A 17,034-nucleotide genomic window follows, 5' to 3' on the forward strand; every position below is an offset into this window, starting at 1 on the left:
ATAAATATTTATTGATTGGCTGGCTAGTCAGAGAATATCATTTATGTAAATATTTTATATGATAGTAACCAACTGGGCTAATGGAACTGATAAATTCACATGTGGTTGGTGGGAAATTTACATATTATAGTATATCTCATTAGGACATAATATTTATGAGACTTATTTTTAAAGTATTAAGCTATAATTTTTACTAAAGCCATTTAGTCATATCATACAACTATTACATATATATAAAAATGGGACTAGGAAACAACTAACTATTCAGTTAGTTCACCACTAGATGTCTCAAGAGCTTTTCTGAGAAGGCAGAATTGAACAGCAATGAGACAAAAGACTATACTGAATTGTTTGTTTTTACAGAGAGGAAAATTCAAAACCAGAAACAAGGAGCAAAGACTAGCAAAATATAAGAGGAAGATGGCATTTCCACAAAGCCTGAAAACTACCCAAGTTCAAGCATTTCTAAACTCTTTTTATAACTAAGGGTTTCATAGGCTTCACCAGACTGTCAGAGGAATTGGTGACCCAAAAAAGGTAAAATATCTGCCCCCTCTAGTGTTTATGCTCTCACCTAACACTTTCTTTTTATTTCTTGGTTCGATTTTCAAGTATTAATTTCATCCCTCTGCAACGTAATTTGAAAAAGGTTTTTTTTCTTGGAATAGTCACATTGATATTATTTGGAGATGACCTCAGAAGTCCCCTCCAGGTATAAACTATTGAAATTAAGAAATTATACATTTAGGTAGTAACAGATTCTTGATAAATCAATTGACATTACTACAATAATTATCCAGACCCCTCCGTAAAAGGAAAAAAAAAAACAGTCTTCTACTCTAAAGAGATGCTTAGCAGATATTTTAATTGAAATGAAAGAAATACAATCAAACTATACTGAAACCAAATTTCCTCTATTTGTAAAACTAGGATAGCTACCATCAGATAAACTTTGAAATCCCTAGACTATATTAATTTTGCAAATGCAGAAAAAATCTAATTAAACCATAAATAAGTATCCTGTTCTATGAACAATCAATGGGGTTGGGTGGGGCAAAGGAAACCTCAACATCTCTGTGTAGATCAAATTAAAGAAAAAAAAAACTTTGGGATGAACTGAAAAACAGTAAATAAGAATGCTTACTGAGCCAGACACTGTGCTTAGTATAATCATAAGCCTCTCAAGTACTAAAATCTGAAGGGTGTGGAATATAAATGCTGTGATGCAACTCTAAATTTATGAACCTATGATCACTACATTTAAAAAACAAAGTATTTTGGACCGTTCTTCACGCTTTCATACAACAAAAATATTAATCTTCTTTTCTCTCGCTTACACTGCTGAATGTTATGAATAAACTCCTTAATTGGGTTTCTCAAGAAGAGGAGGGCTACCAGAGTTCTATAAATTCCTTGCCCTTGGAGGAAGGTATATGGTAGTGGGGATAGGTGATAACCTAGCTTCTCCTAAATCATCACTAGTTTTCCTTATTTTAATTAATTTCCCTCCTCTTACTTCCTCCTGTCCCTCCCCGCTTAGTTTGGAAAGTTAAGGTTGGATTTCCAGCTATTAAAGCGAAGTAGTTTGGTGTTTTTTTCCTCAGGACCCTGAAAGCCAGGGAGGCACAGGGAGGGAGAGAGATATATACAATTATGAGGGTATAGTCACCTGCAGTGGAGGGAGAAAAGAGGAGGCAGGAGGCAGCAGGTAACTTCAACGCATCTCACTCTTTTCCAGCACCTGGAAAACAAACTGGGGGCGGGGAGGGGGACTCCCAGGGATTCTGCTCCCCTGCAGCAGCCCCAGCAGCCTGGGGTCCCCCGCCCCCGTCCAGCTAGAGACTACAAAGCCCAGAGCAGACTCCTCCTGCCTCCTCTGGGATGGATGAATGGCAGCAGCTGAAGCTGCTGAGCTTGGGAGGGAGGCAAGAGGGAAAGGGAGAAGGGGGCGGGGAGAAGGGAGTGGTGGGGAAGGGTGTGGAAGGGGCAGAGCCACCCGCTTCCGCCCCAGGGATGCTCTGGCTATGGCAACCCCCAATCCCAGGTAGCGTGGGGCCGCCACTGCTTTCCCTCTCTTGGATTTGAACTGCCCGCCCTGAATAACCGCTAGCTGCGGCCCCTCCCCCTCTCCCTCTCCTCCTTTCTCTTCTCTTCCCTTCTCCTCCCCTTCCCTCTTTTTTTTTTCCTTCCCTGCCCCCGTCCTGTCCCACTCTCCTCTTCTGCGCTGCCCTCTGGCTGTCCCAGGAACCTGCCCCACTCCAGACGTTAGGGACCGTTTTGGGGAGGAATATGGAATGGAAACTACACCCCCCCAGCTCCCCCCTCCCCCCTCCCCCCTATCATTGTCTTTCCCCATCCCAGTCTTGTGCTAGTGGCCACAAATCAAGAAGCTAGGAGGAACAAGCTAACTTGGAGGAGTTTCTTATTCTTCTTCCAGCTTTCCACATCTTCGTTTAAAGAACAAATTTAGAAAGATAATTGTGTGCATTTATTTTCACCAAATATCAGCTTTTAATGTATCCATCCCTACTATACCCCGCCCTCATTGTTATACCTTCACCCCACACAGCGTCTTCCTTTTCTGCTTTTTCTTACATGGAATCTCCCACAGCATGTTTTGTCTATTCATTCCTTTGGTACTCACCACGTGGTACCTTGTATTTAACTCTGTGTGTGTGTGTGTGTGTGTGTGTGTGTGTGTGTGTGTGTGTGTGTATGATGTCTCCCCAAATGAAATTTAATGTGTCATATGCCTAATACCTAACACAATTCCTTGCACACCAAAGGTACTCAGTAAGCATATGCAGCCTTTTGGGTGAGACAGCAATAGATCATGGAAAGGACCCTAATCTGGAGTCAGAAGTTCTGGATTCAAGTCCTAATTCTGCCAATTATTAGGACTGGTAAGACTTAGAGCAAGTCAGGGTTCAGCGGAAGGAGTTCTGGATTTGGAGTCAGAGTTTGGCTTCAAAACCTGGCTTTGATACTATTCCCCATTCAACTTTGGCCAAATTACATCATATGTCTGAGTTTAAGCTTCCTCAACTATAAAATGAGGGATTTGTACTAGATGATCTTAAACAGCCTTTCTACATCCTGTTCTTTCATCCTCTGGTCCTGAAGGGTGGAGTTAATCCAAATGCTTTCTTAGGTCATTTGCAGATCTAAAACTAAGATCCCCTTTAATCTCAGGGTCCTGTAGTGGTGGGCTTTTTTTTCTTCCTATTAGGGCTATGTGAGGCATCTCCTACCCTTTTGCCATAGCCTCTTTAATTTTTAACTCTGGCCCTGTTCTCTCGGGGGTTTTCATGACACTGCTCTCTTCCGGTTTTCATTCTAACTGATGGACCTCTCTTCAGTCTCCTTTGTTGTATCTTCATCCAGATCATGACTACTAACTGTGGAGTCTCCCCCGAGGCTCTGTCCTAAGCCTTCTTTTCCCTCTAAACTATTTCACTTGGTAATCTCATCAGCTCTCTTAGATTCAATTATTATCTCTATGCAGATGATTCTCAGATTTATCTGTCTAGCCCTAACCTGTCTCCTGGTCTCTTCTCCAAATGCCTATTTGACATCTTAAATTGGATATTCTGTAGACTTTTTAAACTTCTCTAAAACTGAACTCATTATCTCTGCCCCTCTCCCCAACCAAAAAAACCCCAAAACAATCAAAACAAAACAAAACAAAAATCTAACCTAGTCCCTCTTCCTAATTTCTCTATTGTTGTTTTTTGGCTTTCTTTTTCAAAGAGAACCAATGACATCGATGTCATGACTTGAGCTTGAATTGGATGTAAGTAAGGCACAGTCAGCCTCATTCTCTCTTCCAGATTCATCAAAGTCCAATGGCAAGACAAAAGTCAGGATGACTGCTGATGGCCCAGGATGCAGTGGATGACCTTGACATCTTCAATGCCTGATCAAGCTCTAAGTACTCTGCAGCACCTACTTCAGCCACCTTCATGGTTGTTGGAACAAATTGTTCCCATCCACCCATTCTTCCAGGGGAAGCCTTCACATACATGGGGTTGACACTGCCCTAACTCACCAATGGGTTTGAGTCCTGTTGGTTACCCTCAACCAAGATGGTTTTGCTGAGGTGTGGCCAGTGGACGTGCTTCAGCTTCTTGGAGCCACAGGTGTGAGTTGAGTGCCAGGCAGACACCAAAAGTGGATGAGCAGCCCTGAAAAGGGCTTCTCTATTACTGCTGAAGGCACTACCATCCTCCCAGTCACCCATGTCTCCTAACCCAGGTCTCTTCTTCATTCTCTCTCACCTCTCATGGCCATTCAGTTGTTAAGTTCTATTATTTTTAGATATCTCCTACATCTCTTTGCAGCATCTCTCTTATATCCACCTTTTCTCCTGACACTCCCACCACGGCTCTCATCAACTCATGCCTGGACTACTGCAACAGTCTGCTGGTTGGTCTCCCTGCATCAAGTCTGTCTGCACTTCAGTCTATCCTCCACTCCGATGTCAAGTTCATCTTTCTGAAGCACAGGTTACCCCTCTATTCATTAACTCTACTGACTCCCTAGTACCTCCAGGATCAAATACAAAATCCTTTGTTTGGCTTTTAAAGCACTTCTTAACCGAGCTCCTTCCTACCTTTCCAGTCTTTTTATACCTTATTCCCCTCTGAGTGCTCTGAGATTCAGTGACACTGGCCTCCTGGCAGTTCTAGGCACATGACACCCCATCCCCTGACTCTGGGAATTTTCATATGGCTCCCCGATGCCTGGCATTTTCTCCCTCCTCATCTCCACCTTCTAGCTTCAAGTCTCAGCTGAAGTCCCATGTTCTGCCAAAAAAAAAAGCTTTTCCAAGTTCTCCTTAATGTTAGCATCTTGCCACTAAAATTATCTCCAACATAACCCCTGTATATCTTGTTTGTATATAGTTGTTTTCATGGTATCTCCTTCATTAGATAGTGAGCTCCTGATTTGTCCTTTCTTTGTAACCCTAGAGCTTAGCACAGCAACTGGCACACATAGGTGCTTAAAAAACTGGCTCTATCACAGTCCTCAATAACACCTGTCTAGGGAGAAAATATTTTATGAATCTATCTGAAATAAAAACAGGTGCTTCCTGAGCACCAGAACATGTGTGAAAATTCAGGGTAGGTATTTTCTCAAATTTATCAAGTTCTGAGTTAAGACCCTATCAGCCAGACAAGAAGGTTAATAAGAGCAGTATTGATTTAGATTGAGGGCATAGCAATTGGAGTTCCCCTCCCTACCTCCCACCTCCCCAAACTAGTAAAACCAAGCTGCTTAGAGTCTTCTTTCTCCTCTCTCCCACCCCCACACCTCAAAGAGGAGCCTAGGAATGAAGGCAGAGAAGAACATCACCTACCTCAAAGGCTGAGTTTTCAGTGTTGCCAGTGCCCTATGTCCAGAATGAATCCTTTTTACTAACAAACACCCTACCTTTTCTTGGCTGCCTAAGTATAAGGCACAACCTTTCCTGTTTGCCCCTTCACATGCTCTCATCTTCATGCACTTTTATCATACCCCACCTTTTCAGGGCTGCTTATCCACCTTTGGTCATCTGCCTGGTACTCAACTCACACCTGTGGCTCCAAGAAGCTGAAGCATGCCCACTATCCACACCTTGGAAAAACCATCTTGGTTGAGGGTAACCAACAGGACTCAAATCCATTGGTGAGTCAGGGGGGTGTCAACCCCAAGTATGTGAAGACTTCCCTGGCAGAATGGGTAGATGGGAACAATTTGTTCCAACAGCCATGAAGGTGGCTGAAGCAGGTACCATGGAGTACTTAGAGCTTGATCAGGCATTGAAGTTGTCAAGGTCATCCACTGCATTCTGGGCCATCAGCAGTCATCCTGACTTTTGTCTTGTCATTGGACTTTAATGAATCTGGAAGAGAGAATGAGGCTCACTTACATCCAATTCAAGCTCAAGTCAAGACATCACCCCATGATATTGGTCCTCTTCAGGAAAAAAAAACACAAAGGACAGACAACATGTCTCACTCCCTCCTTTCTCTCATTCAGCAGATATATTAGTCCTAGAAGGGATATTCCAAGGAATATTCCTTGCTCCACATTGCCACTTCCACTCATTCCCTTTGTCTCCATTCAAAAACCTCTCCTCCTCTTAGGTTCACTCCATTGAAATTAATTGCCCAATCCTACTATTAGTTAGCCATTGTCATAATATTTCTATCTTTCTCAACTCCTGCCCTTATACAATAGACACATGCTATCCTCTCAAACATCCTAAATTCCCAGTTCTTCAATCCCCTCAATTTCCATGACTTACTCCTCCCCTCTACCTCAGCTGTACAGAGGGATGATCACATCTTCGACCTTGCCATCACCTTCAAGTGTTCTACTTCTGTAATTTGTTTAACCTCCAAAATCCCTTTATCAGATCATAAACTCCTATCATTCCATCTCTCCTTATGCCTTCCTTCCATCCTTCTGTGCTCTCCAAAGCCATCTCCCCTGCTGTAACCTTATTTTCCTCCATTCCCAATCTCAACCCTATAATTAACCAGTTTTACTCGATACTGTCTTCCACCACTGGTCTCTTCTGTTTCAACTCATGCCCTGCTAACAAAGCTGATTGGGTCTAATATGAATAATCACATTATTTAATTTCAACCTAGCATGATAATCCTTTTACTCCCCTCTAAATGTTGTTTGATCCATTGCCCACAGAAGCCATTCCAAGCCATCTTTCCTCTCTGTATAGGTGCTTTAATAAATGTCTGTTGATTAGTTAAATCTGCCAAGTGGTCTGTTTTTAATATGATGAATTATGTTGCTTGTCCTAGGATAAGAATACTAGACTTGGAGTCAACATGACTTGAGTTCAAATATTGTCTCAAACACTTGTTGCTCTTTCCTCATTTCCAGAGGACCAATGATATCAGGAGACTTGCACGTGAATTAAATTTAAGTAAGGCAAAGCTGTCAGCTTCACTTTATCTTCCTGAGTCATCAAAATCTAGTGGTGAGAAGTCAAGAAGACTGCTGATGTCCCCGGATGCAGTGGATGACCTTCCATGCCTGACCAAGTTCTAAGCGCTCCACTTGCTTCAGCCACCTTTATGACGTTCCCAACAAATGGGCGGTTGTTGTTGTCATCTGCCCATTCGGCCAGCGGAAGTCTTCACATGCTTGGGGTAGACATCCTCCTAACCCATCAATGGGTTTGAGACCTGTCGGTTACCCTCCACCTGGTCTCCAGAATTAGGAACATACGGGGAAATAACAACCCAGTAGCCTCCAACTCTGCCCCTCGAGAGCTGGACTTCTCCCGCCAACAGCTCGAACTCAATCCCTCCCACGCCCCGCGTACCTCGCCCCGCCTTCTTTTGATCCCAGCCAATCAGTTCCTCCGTCCATGCACGAGGCAGAAGGGGCGGGGTTGTTGCGAGTATTGCGTCATCATGAAACGCCGGAAGTAGATCTCTGGCTGTTATTCAAGGGGCAGCGACGCTCCGGACTGCGGGCGTGTGAGGTACGCAGGCCTCCAGCGGGTTGACAGCGTTCCAGCAAGATTTTAGGAACAGTTGAGAGGTGGGGACGGCGGGGCTTGAAAGGGGGAAGGTGGAGGGGTGCCGCGGTTGGTCAGTCAGGAGGGGGCCCTTTCTCCCACCAGGCCGTGTTGGCCGACCCCAGGCTTGTCGCTCTTGTGTGCCCGGGCTGGGTCGCTGCCCTCGCAGTGTCTGCCCGGGCGAGGAGGCGGGATTGGGGAAAACCGCCTTCTGTGGACCTGAACCGTCCTTGCAGATGTCGGAGCAGGACTCTCATGTCCGCGACCCACGTAGTTTGGGGGTGAGGGGGAATGCAGGCTCTTGAGTCAGTTTGGGGGCCTCTTTGGTTTGAGAAAATATTCCCGCCTGTGATTTTTAGGAACTGACGATGGATACCCAGAAGGATGTGCAGCCGCCAAAACAGCAGCCAATGATATATATCTGTGGAGGTGAGAGTCGCTTTTGAAAAATAATACCGCGTTTAAGTGTTTCGAAAATATATTCTCCTTTCTCGTTGTTTAAAGTAAATTTTGATGGACGGATTACTCTTTCAGAATACAGCCTTTACAGATAGATTGTCTATAGTCAACAATAGCTTTCCTGTTAACCAGTAGTTTTAACTTTTTTTTGGTAACTAAACTTCTTACAGATCTGTCAACAACTAATAATAATAGCTGACATTTATGTAGTGCTTCCTGTGTGCCAGGCAATGGCTTTCTTTTTTTTATATTTGTGTCCTCATTGCGTATTACAGTGACTGCCTGGTACATGGAAGGCACATAACAACAGTAATAACAGTAACAAAACATATATTTAGCGCCTACTGTACGCCAGGCACTATGCTAAACGCTTTACTTATGTAATCACATTTGATCCTCACTACACCCCTGACAGGTAGGTGCAGTTATTATGTGTGCTTTACAGATGAGGAAACTGAGACAAACAGGTTAAGTGATTTGCCCAGGGTGGCACTGCCAGTGAGTGTCTGAAGCTGGATCTGAACTCAGAGCTTCCTGACTTGAGGCCCATCACTCTATCCGATGTGCCAACTAGCAAAAAATAATTTTCTTGTGTTTATTCTCTCTGTTCCCACCCAGCTTCACTAATTAAAGGCAGAAAAATATGGCAGCAAGAAGAATCAGGGGAACAAAATAAACCATAAATTGCATAATTAACTTAGGTATTTTAGAATTATAGTATCTTTGCACATAGCTAGTATCTTAGTGAATAGCATAACTTTGCACATGAGAAGGCATAAAAGAATGCAATTAATAACAGAGCTTTAAGTTTTGCAAAGTGCTTTTCAACAAATGCTGTTTTGTAAATAAGGAACCTGAGACTTCAAGATGTGAGGTAAAACTGGAGTCCAAGGTCTCATAGTATGTGATGGTGCTGGGATTTGACTCTAAGTCTTCTGACTCCAAAACCTTGTTCTTTCTGCTACAACAAAGGAGGGGTGGTTAATAGTACTTAACTTGTTCTTGGGGTAAAAAGTATGTCCCCTGTCTGTAATAGTACCTGAGGATACTGCAGCTTGTTGGGAACTCTGTAGAGGATGGAGTAGGAAAGGGAGAGACAAGGCCAAATATGAAGGTATTCCAATAACCCAGGCAAGAGCTGATAAAGATCTGAACCAGGGTGGAGACCACATGATGTTAGACTTTGTGGAGGTAGAAAGATTTTGTCTACAAATGGGATATGTGGGGTAAGGGAGAGTAGGGGATTAAGGATAATGCAGAGTTTTTGAACCTGAGTGAAAGGGTAATGTACCCTTGACACAAATAGAGAAGTTAGGAAGAATGATCTTCTGTTTTGTTTTGTTTGTTTTTTTATGGGGGTGGGGTCAGGAAGGGAGGAGATGAATTCAATTTGGGGTGTTCTGTTTTCTATTGGAGTTCTGTTTTGGCAGTTTGAGGTGCTTATAGGACAACTCCTTTGGAAATGTCTAATGGGCAATTAATTGGTAAGATGCTGGAGCTCAGAAGAAAGACTAGGACTGAATATATAGCTCTGGCAGTCGATTTGCTTCGAGATGACAATTGAATCCATGTGAGCTGATCATGTATGTCACCAAGTGAGAGAGTGTAGACAGAGGAGAGGCCCCAGGACAGAGCCTTGGGGTACACTTTTAGGGAGTAGGATATAGACATTGAAACAGCAAAGGAGACAGAGGAACTGTTAGGTAGGAGAAGCAAGAGGGAGCAGTGTCACAAAAACCCAAAGAAGACAGAGTCGATAGGAAGATCCAGCAATTAATGTAGTGCCTGATGAGTAGAACTTAAGGAATGCATGATGATTGATGGAGGGAAGAGTATTCAGTGGTGTCAGATGTTACAATAGAGATCAAGAAGGGTGAGGATGGTAAAAGTCCATCAGATTTGCCAATTAAGAGATAATTGGTATCTGTGGAGAGAACAGTTTCAGTTGTGAGGAAGTCTGGAAGCCAGACTACAAAGGGTTAAAAAGAGAGGAGAAAGCAGTTTGAGACAATGGGATAGACAGCTTTTTCTAGGATTTTTCCATCAGCAAGTATTCATTTACTACTTATAACATGCCAGGTACTGTTCTAGGTGCTAAGCATACAAGTACTAAGAATGAAATGGTCCCCATAATAAGCTTGTATGCTAATGGAGAAGACAAGTGTAGATAAGCATCTAGGTATAGTGGATAAAGCTCTAGATCTCAGTCAGGAAGACCTGAATTCAAATATTGCCTCAGACACTTACCAGTTATGTGATTCTGGGCAAGTCACTTAATCTCTGTCTGACTCTGTTTCCTCAACTGTATGATGGGGATAATAATAACACCTACCTCATGGGGTTGTTGCAAGGTTAAAATGAAGTATTTGTAAGATGCTTAGCACAGTTCGTATCACAGAGTTAGTGCTTAATAAATGCTTGCACCAGCCTTCTCCTTCCATATAAAAATATATACAGTACAAATAAAAAGTTAATAAATACACACAAAGTAGTTAAATACAGAATAGTTTGGGAGGAGGAGGATACTAGCAGTTGAGGGAGATCAGGAAAGGCTTGTAGAAGATGGTGTATCAACTGTATCTTAAAGAAACAAGTAAGGGGGGAGTGAATTCCAGGCATGGGGGCCAGTGGCCTATCCAAAGGATAGAGTTGGGAAATGGAGTATTGTGTTTGAGAAACTGCAAGAAGGCCTCCTTTGGCTGGATTGCAGTGTTTGTGATGAGGGATAAAGTCAAATTAGGCTAGAAAGCTAGGGTGGAATCAGGTTGTATAGGGTTTTAAAAGCTAAACAAGAGTTTACATTTTATTCTAGAGCCAATAGGAAACCACTAGAGTTGGTTGAGTTGAGGAGTCACGTGATTAGATCTGTGTTTAAGGAAAGTCACCTTGGCATCAACAGTGTGTAGGATGGACTGCAGTATGTAGAAACTTGGATCATGAAGACCAATTGTAAGACTGTTTCTGGAATCAGAGTGAGAAGTGGTGACTGTCTCAGCTGGAGTAGAAAGAAGAGGTTGTATGTGAGAGAGGTTATAAAGGTAGAAACTGCGAAATGTGGCAGATGATTGAATGTATGAGGTGAGGGGAGATTGAGGAGCAAAGGAGAATGGCCAAATTATGAATCTGAGGCACTGGAAGGATGGGGGTGTCTCTGACAGAATAGGGAAGTTTGGGACGAGGGAAAGATAATAAGTTCAGTTTTACACATGTTGAGTTTAAGATGTCTCTGGGATAGCCATTTTTCTAAACGATAAGACTGACCTGTGTCACTGCTCAATTCAGTAAATTCCAAGGGTCAGTCAGTAAACATTTATTAAGTGCCTACTATGTGTCAGAGGCTGTGCAAAGCACTGGACATACAAAGAAATGCAAAAGATAGTCCCTGCTCTCATGGAGCTTACCTTCTAATGGCAGAAATAACATGCAAACAACTGCATATAAACATGATAAGTTGGAGATAATCCACAGAGGACAGCACTAGGATTAAAGAAGTTTGGGAAAGTCTTCCTGGAGGAGGTGAGATTTTAGCTGGAGGTGAGATTTTAGCTGGGCCTTCATGGGTGGAGATGAGGGAGAGAATTCCAGACGTGGACGACAGCCAGTAAAAATACCTGGAGTGTCATGTGACTGGAACAGCAAAAAGATCAATGTCTTTGGATTGTAGAGTATTGGGGGAGGGGAAGGGCTGGATAATATAAAATATGAGAAGCCCAGAGAGATGAGGGGAAAGGTTATGAAGGTCTTTGAACACCAAACAGAGGATTTTATATTTGATCCTGGGAAGTGATGGGGAACCACTGGAATCTGTTGAATAGGGGCTTTAGGAAGATCCCTTTGATATATGAGTGGAGAATGGTCTGGAGTGTGGAGAGACTTGGTTTACAGAGACCAACCAGCAGCCTATTGCCATAGTGCTGGTGTGAAGCAATGAGATCCTGCAACAGGGTGGTGACAGGGTTAGAGAGAGATGTCATGAATGTAAAACAGGCCTTGACCACAGATTGGTTATGGGACATGAGAGAGTGAAGAAAGGATGACACCTAGATTGTGAGCCTGAGTGGGTGATGGTACTCTCAACATTATAATAGGGAAATTAGGAAGAGAGGAAGGTTTGATAAGAAAGAGAAAGAAATCAGTTTTGTATATATTGAATTTAAAATGTCTACAGGACATCTGGTTCTGGATGTCCAATAAGCATTTGGAGATGGGTGTCAGGTTAGGGCCAGATAAATAGATTGAGAAGTGATAATTGAATTCATAGGAGCTGATGAGATCACCAAGTGAAATAGTATAGAGGGAGAAAAGAGCTGAGAACAGATCCCAATGAGGCACCCATGATTAGTGGATAAAGATCTGGATAAAGATCTAGCAAAGGCAGAGAAGGGAGAAAGAGCAGTCTGGTAGGTAGGAGAACCAGGAGTCAGTAATGTAAACCTAGAAGGAAGAAAATATCAAGGAGAAGAGGATGATTGACAGAGTCAAAGGTTGAGAAGATACTAAGAAGGATGAGGATTGAGAAAAGGCCAGTAGATTTTGCAACTAAGACGAGATCATGAGTAACTTTGCAAAGACCTTTTTTAGGTGAATGATGAGGTTGGAAGCCAAACAGTACAGAGTTCAGAAGAGAATGAGAGGGAAGGAAGTAGCTCTCTATTTGCCACGAGGATCAAACATAAACAATTCTGCTTAGCATTTAAAGCCTTTGCAAGCTGGCCTCAACTTATCTTTCCAACCTTATGTATTACTCCCCTTCTTGTTCCCTAAGGTTCAGCCAAACTCAGGATACTCCTGGCTCATCTCTGTTCCATTGTACTTTTTGTTCCTCATGCCTAGAGTGCATCCGTTGCCTCCTCACCTCCACCTTGTAGAATCTCTTGTTCCCTTCAAAACTCAGCTCCTCAATCCTTCCCTAATCCCACTCTTCACATGCTACAACTCTCCTCTCTCCGCCTCCCATACCTTGAATTTATACTGTATAAATTCATATGTGAACATGTTATTTCTCTCAATAAAATGTTAAGTTCCTTGAGGGCCAAGACTTTTTTTTTTAATCTGTTGAGCCTAGTACATTGCCTGAACACAGTTGGTCCTTAAGGTTTCATTGACTAGGGTTAGGTTCCACCTCTTGACTCTAAGACCGGTGTTCTTTCCTTTACAGAATAAAATCCTATCACTTACCTGTAACTACCTGGTAATAGACAACACATGAGCTTAGCATTCAGCGGTATATTTTGAGTTCATAAATTCATCGATCATAGAGCTAGAAGGGACCTCAAAAGTCATCTTGCTAAAAAAAAATTTTTAAAAAGTCATCTTGCTCTCCCCTTTCTTTTTACAGCTAAGGAATCTAAGGCCCAAAGGGGTTAATCGCAAGTTCACCCAGTATAAGTGGCAGAGGTACAATTTGAACCCAGGGTAGTTGATCTTTGGATTCAAAATTTACTAGTTATATGACCCTGTTTAAAAGTCACAACTTCTTAAAGTAGATCCTTTACCTTATTAAAATGGTGTTAATAAAAATAGACTTATTGGGTTATTGTGAGGGGGGAAAACAATTTATAAACCTTAAAACACTAAATGTGAATTTATTGTTGGTTAATAGGTGTAAAGAGTTGTTCATATGTCTATTCAGTGTGTAATAATAGAAAATACATGGTGCTAGGGGTCTGGAGATCTAGATTCTAATTCAGTAGCTGATGTTAAATTTATCTATTGGATAGTTTAGGCCAGAACTGTCAGACTATTCTGTGGTTAGCAGTGTTCCCATGTTGTCCTAATCGGATTAAAATGTAATTGGAATAAAAACTCAATAGATAACATTAATATGTGGTTTTCTTAGTCAATGATGTAGCCCATAGAGATCCTTATATATGGTTTAGTGGTTGAGTTTGACATCACTGGTTTAGACAACACACGTGACTTCTCTGGGCTTTAGTATTTTCATCTAGAAAATGAAAGTATTGACCTAAATGATCCCCATTTATTTCTAAAATTGTCTAGGTCTGATTATACAATTAGAATAACAACTAAGCAGTTATTGGGAATATTAATGTTCCTGAGTGGCAGGGGACTTTAAGTAAAAAAATGTTTACCTTTTCAGAATGTCATACAGAAAATGAAATAAAATCCAGGGATCCAATCAGATGTAGAGAATGCGGATATAGAATAATGTACAAGAAAAGAACAAAAAGATGTATCCTTTCACCTTTGCTTTCTAAGTATGATGATAAGAGGTGACTAAGTATGATAATAAGAAGTGGGTAAGTATGATAATAAGATGTGGGTAAAAAGAGTGTTTGAATTGATATTGAAGGGCATTCACCAACAGAAAGAATGATTTAACTCATGAAAAAAATAATTTTTAGGAATATTAGCATTTATGTTGTTCCAATATGAATTACTCAAAATGTATATCCTAGAATAATCCTGAAAGCCATTATGTTAAGCTTGCTGGATATTTTCAGTATTTTTGTAATTGTCATTTACTTAGTGGGCAAAACTGCTCAGTTATAGAAGTTGGAATTTAAGTATTTCGTATAAACATGGACGTGATGTTTTGCCTCACCAATTCAAATTGAACTGGCTCCCAAGACTCTTATTAAAAGGTCATATTGGTAGTCAGTAATAAAGAAAAAAATACTACAAAGCTATTACCCTCATTGTTACTTCATATGTATATGAGAGAAGGGTTTAATAATATCATATGCATGTCTTTGACTCTCTAAATAGAAAAGGGGATTGAATAAAATTTTGAGTGATTTTTCTTTTAAACTATCTCCAAGATTGTCATAACAAATATATAGTATATTGTATCTTTGTGCATTTAAAATAAGCAATTATTGAGTATCATTGAGTGTTTTGTAGCTGTCTGTAGCACTATATATCATTATTATTATTATTTAGGTACATCAGAACATAATTTGAAACTGCAGTGACTAGAATAAATTTTCAGCATTTTTCCTTTGTCCTTAACACAGTTTTAATACAGTGGTGGTTTTTGATGCCCGGTGAAATCCTAAGAATTCAGAGTAAAAGCTTCACTTTCTTCTGGATTTCCACAACCATTTCAAATTGTATAGCTTTTGGGTTGTATGCTTTTCTTTTACGGATAACACTGTAATACTCTTCCATTCTGTAGGTATAAATTATTTTTAAAATAAAATTTTCAAATGTATTATCAAAATAGTTTGCTTGTTTTCTTGTATTATTGCTTTTAAGAAAATTGTAAATGGATAACCATCACTGAAAAAAGCACAAACAAAACAAGGAAGAAAATCTTACATGAAATCTATAGCATACAAAATAATAGAATAAATGAACAAAAACAAAAACTCCTTTTGTTCTGTGTCCCCTTCCAAGATCTGTCTGAAATGTCACTACTTCTTTCTTTAATGTTTTCTTTCCTTTCTCTTTAAAATATAATTTTAGGCATGGCTGCTTTTAAAACCTATTTATAATGTGCTCATGAGGGAGGAAAAACCTGCCTAGATATTCTCTTTTTATAAAATCAACTACATATAAAGTGAAAGGAATTTTTTGAACAGCCTTGTTCAGCCACAGTTATCAGTGTAATTTATAATGCATTGTCTGCTTTGTACAATGCACTATGGTAGGTGCTGCCCTCAATGAGTTTACAGTTCAGTGAGAGTTAAGACACATACACAAACGACTATAATATACATCAAAATGTAATAAGTGCCCCTACTGCAATGTAATCATTGTGGACACCTCCTTCCCCAGGTGGAGACTGCAGCCCTTTTATACCTTAGGAAATAACCTTATTGAGTTGCCACAACTGAAAAAGTAAAAAGACTCTGCAAACTTTAGCTAAGCAAGGCCTCTAAGAGACTCAGTCCACTGCTTGCCCTCTACTCAAAGTCATTTCAAATTGATGTAGGTGCTGCTAAGTCCTGTGTTCAGCTGACAGCAGCATAATCATAGACCCTAGAGTTTCAGCCAAAGCCCAGTAATGGATTATAGGCCATAGGAGAGCTCAAACATAAGAGTGGGCAGGGAATAATCTTTTTGAAAAAAATGTTTTATTAAAAACTTAATGAACATGAATTCAACTAACTAAACTTGTTTAATAACTACTTTTAAGTTAATTTCAATGCCTAAAGTATCATGACAATTTCATTCTCTTTAAGTCCTCATCAGGAGTCTTTGTCCTTTCTCATTGTTTTCCTCTTAAGGTAGTTGTAGTTAATGAGTAATTCTGTTTTTGCTTTTTCTGCTTTGCATTACTTCATAAAGGTCTGTTCACATTTCTTTGTATTCTGCCTATTTATCCATCTTAATTATCTTAACTCCTCTTTCCCCTTCTCCAGATCCACTCATTTCCTTAGCTTTCTTAGTTCTGTCAAGGGTATTGCTGCACTTCAAATCACCCAGGTTTACAACCATAAAATGATGCTTGACTATTCACTCTGAGTCTTACTTATTTTTTATATCTCTCTTTTAACACCTACCAATGTGTCTTATACATAAAAGACCCTCCATAGATGCTTATTTAGCAATTATATTTGCTATGGCAGCAAAAACACCCTCAGAAGACTTGCTGTTTTGTGTCTCTTCCCCAGTCAATATTTTGAGACTTACCAAAGTTTCAAGACAATATGAAAGGTAGAGCGTTATAGCATTATATAGACCAGTGAATGAAAGAGGCCCATGTGTTTATCCTTAGTATCTTAGTAAGGTGTAAATAGAGTGAGAACATAAGCTGTCTACCCCTACTTATCAGGTGGGGAAGTGGTGTTAAAAAAAAAACAAACAAAAAACTTTTAACCCAGTTGAGTGTCAGGGCTGGATGGGGATGAGTAAGTGCCTAACAGCAAATTCCTGAGAGGCCCCTTTTAGCAACTGGGGCTGTAGAGGAAAAAGTCAAAGGATAGTATCAATACCCCTTAGAGTCTGGATCAAGGATGGGAACCGTTGGCCTTGAGGCCACGTATGGCCACCCCTGGTCTACCCGTGAGAGAAGGATAGAGAGGAGACCCAGAAAATTTGATCCCTGTAAAGCCTGGTCAGGGAGGTCTAAAGGTACA

At 40.9% G+C, this 17,034-nt stretch overlaps 1 protein-coding gene across 2 annotated transcripts; it reads left to right on the top strand.

Annotated features, from left to right (window-relative positions):
• Positions 1 to 7,391: 7,391 nt before the first annotated feature.
• POLR2K (RNA polymerase II, I and III subunit K) lies at positions 7,392 to 15,175 on the top strand. 2 transcript variants are annotated; one of them, XM_020969292.1, is made up of 4 exons: positions 7,392 to 7,495; positions 7,891 to 7,960; positions 14,091 to 14,183; positions 14,979 to 15,175. In XM_020969292.1, exons 2-4 carry the CDS (start codon positions 7,900 to 7,902, stop codon positions 14,999 to 15,001), a joined length of 177 nt encoding a protein of 58 aa, XP_020824951.1. In that variant the 5' UTR covers positions 7,392 to 7,495; positions 7,891 to 7,899; the 3' UTR covers positions 15,002 to 15,175. The 2 variants fall into 2 exon arrangements, with proteins under 2 accessions (XP_020824951.1, XP_020824957.1); XM_020969298.2 differs by having other exon boundaries at positions 7,432 to 7,554.
• Positions 15,176 to 17,034: the final 1,859 nt, after the last annotated feature.

The sequence above is a fragment of the Phascolarctos cinereus genome, unplaced genomic scaffold (genome assembly GCF_003287225.1).
Source record: "Phascolarctos cinereus isolate Bilbo 61053 unplaced genomic scaffold, phaCin_HiC Scaffold_4;HRSCAF=312, whole genome shotgun sequence".
Taxonomy (NCBI): Eukaryota; Metazoa; Chordata; class Mammalia; order Diprotodontia; family Phascolarctidae; genus Phascolarctos; species Phascolarctos cinereus.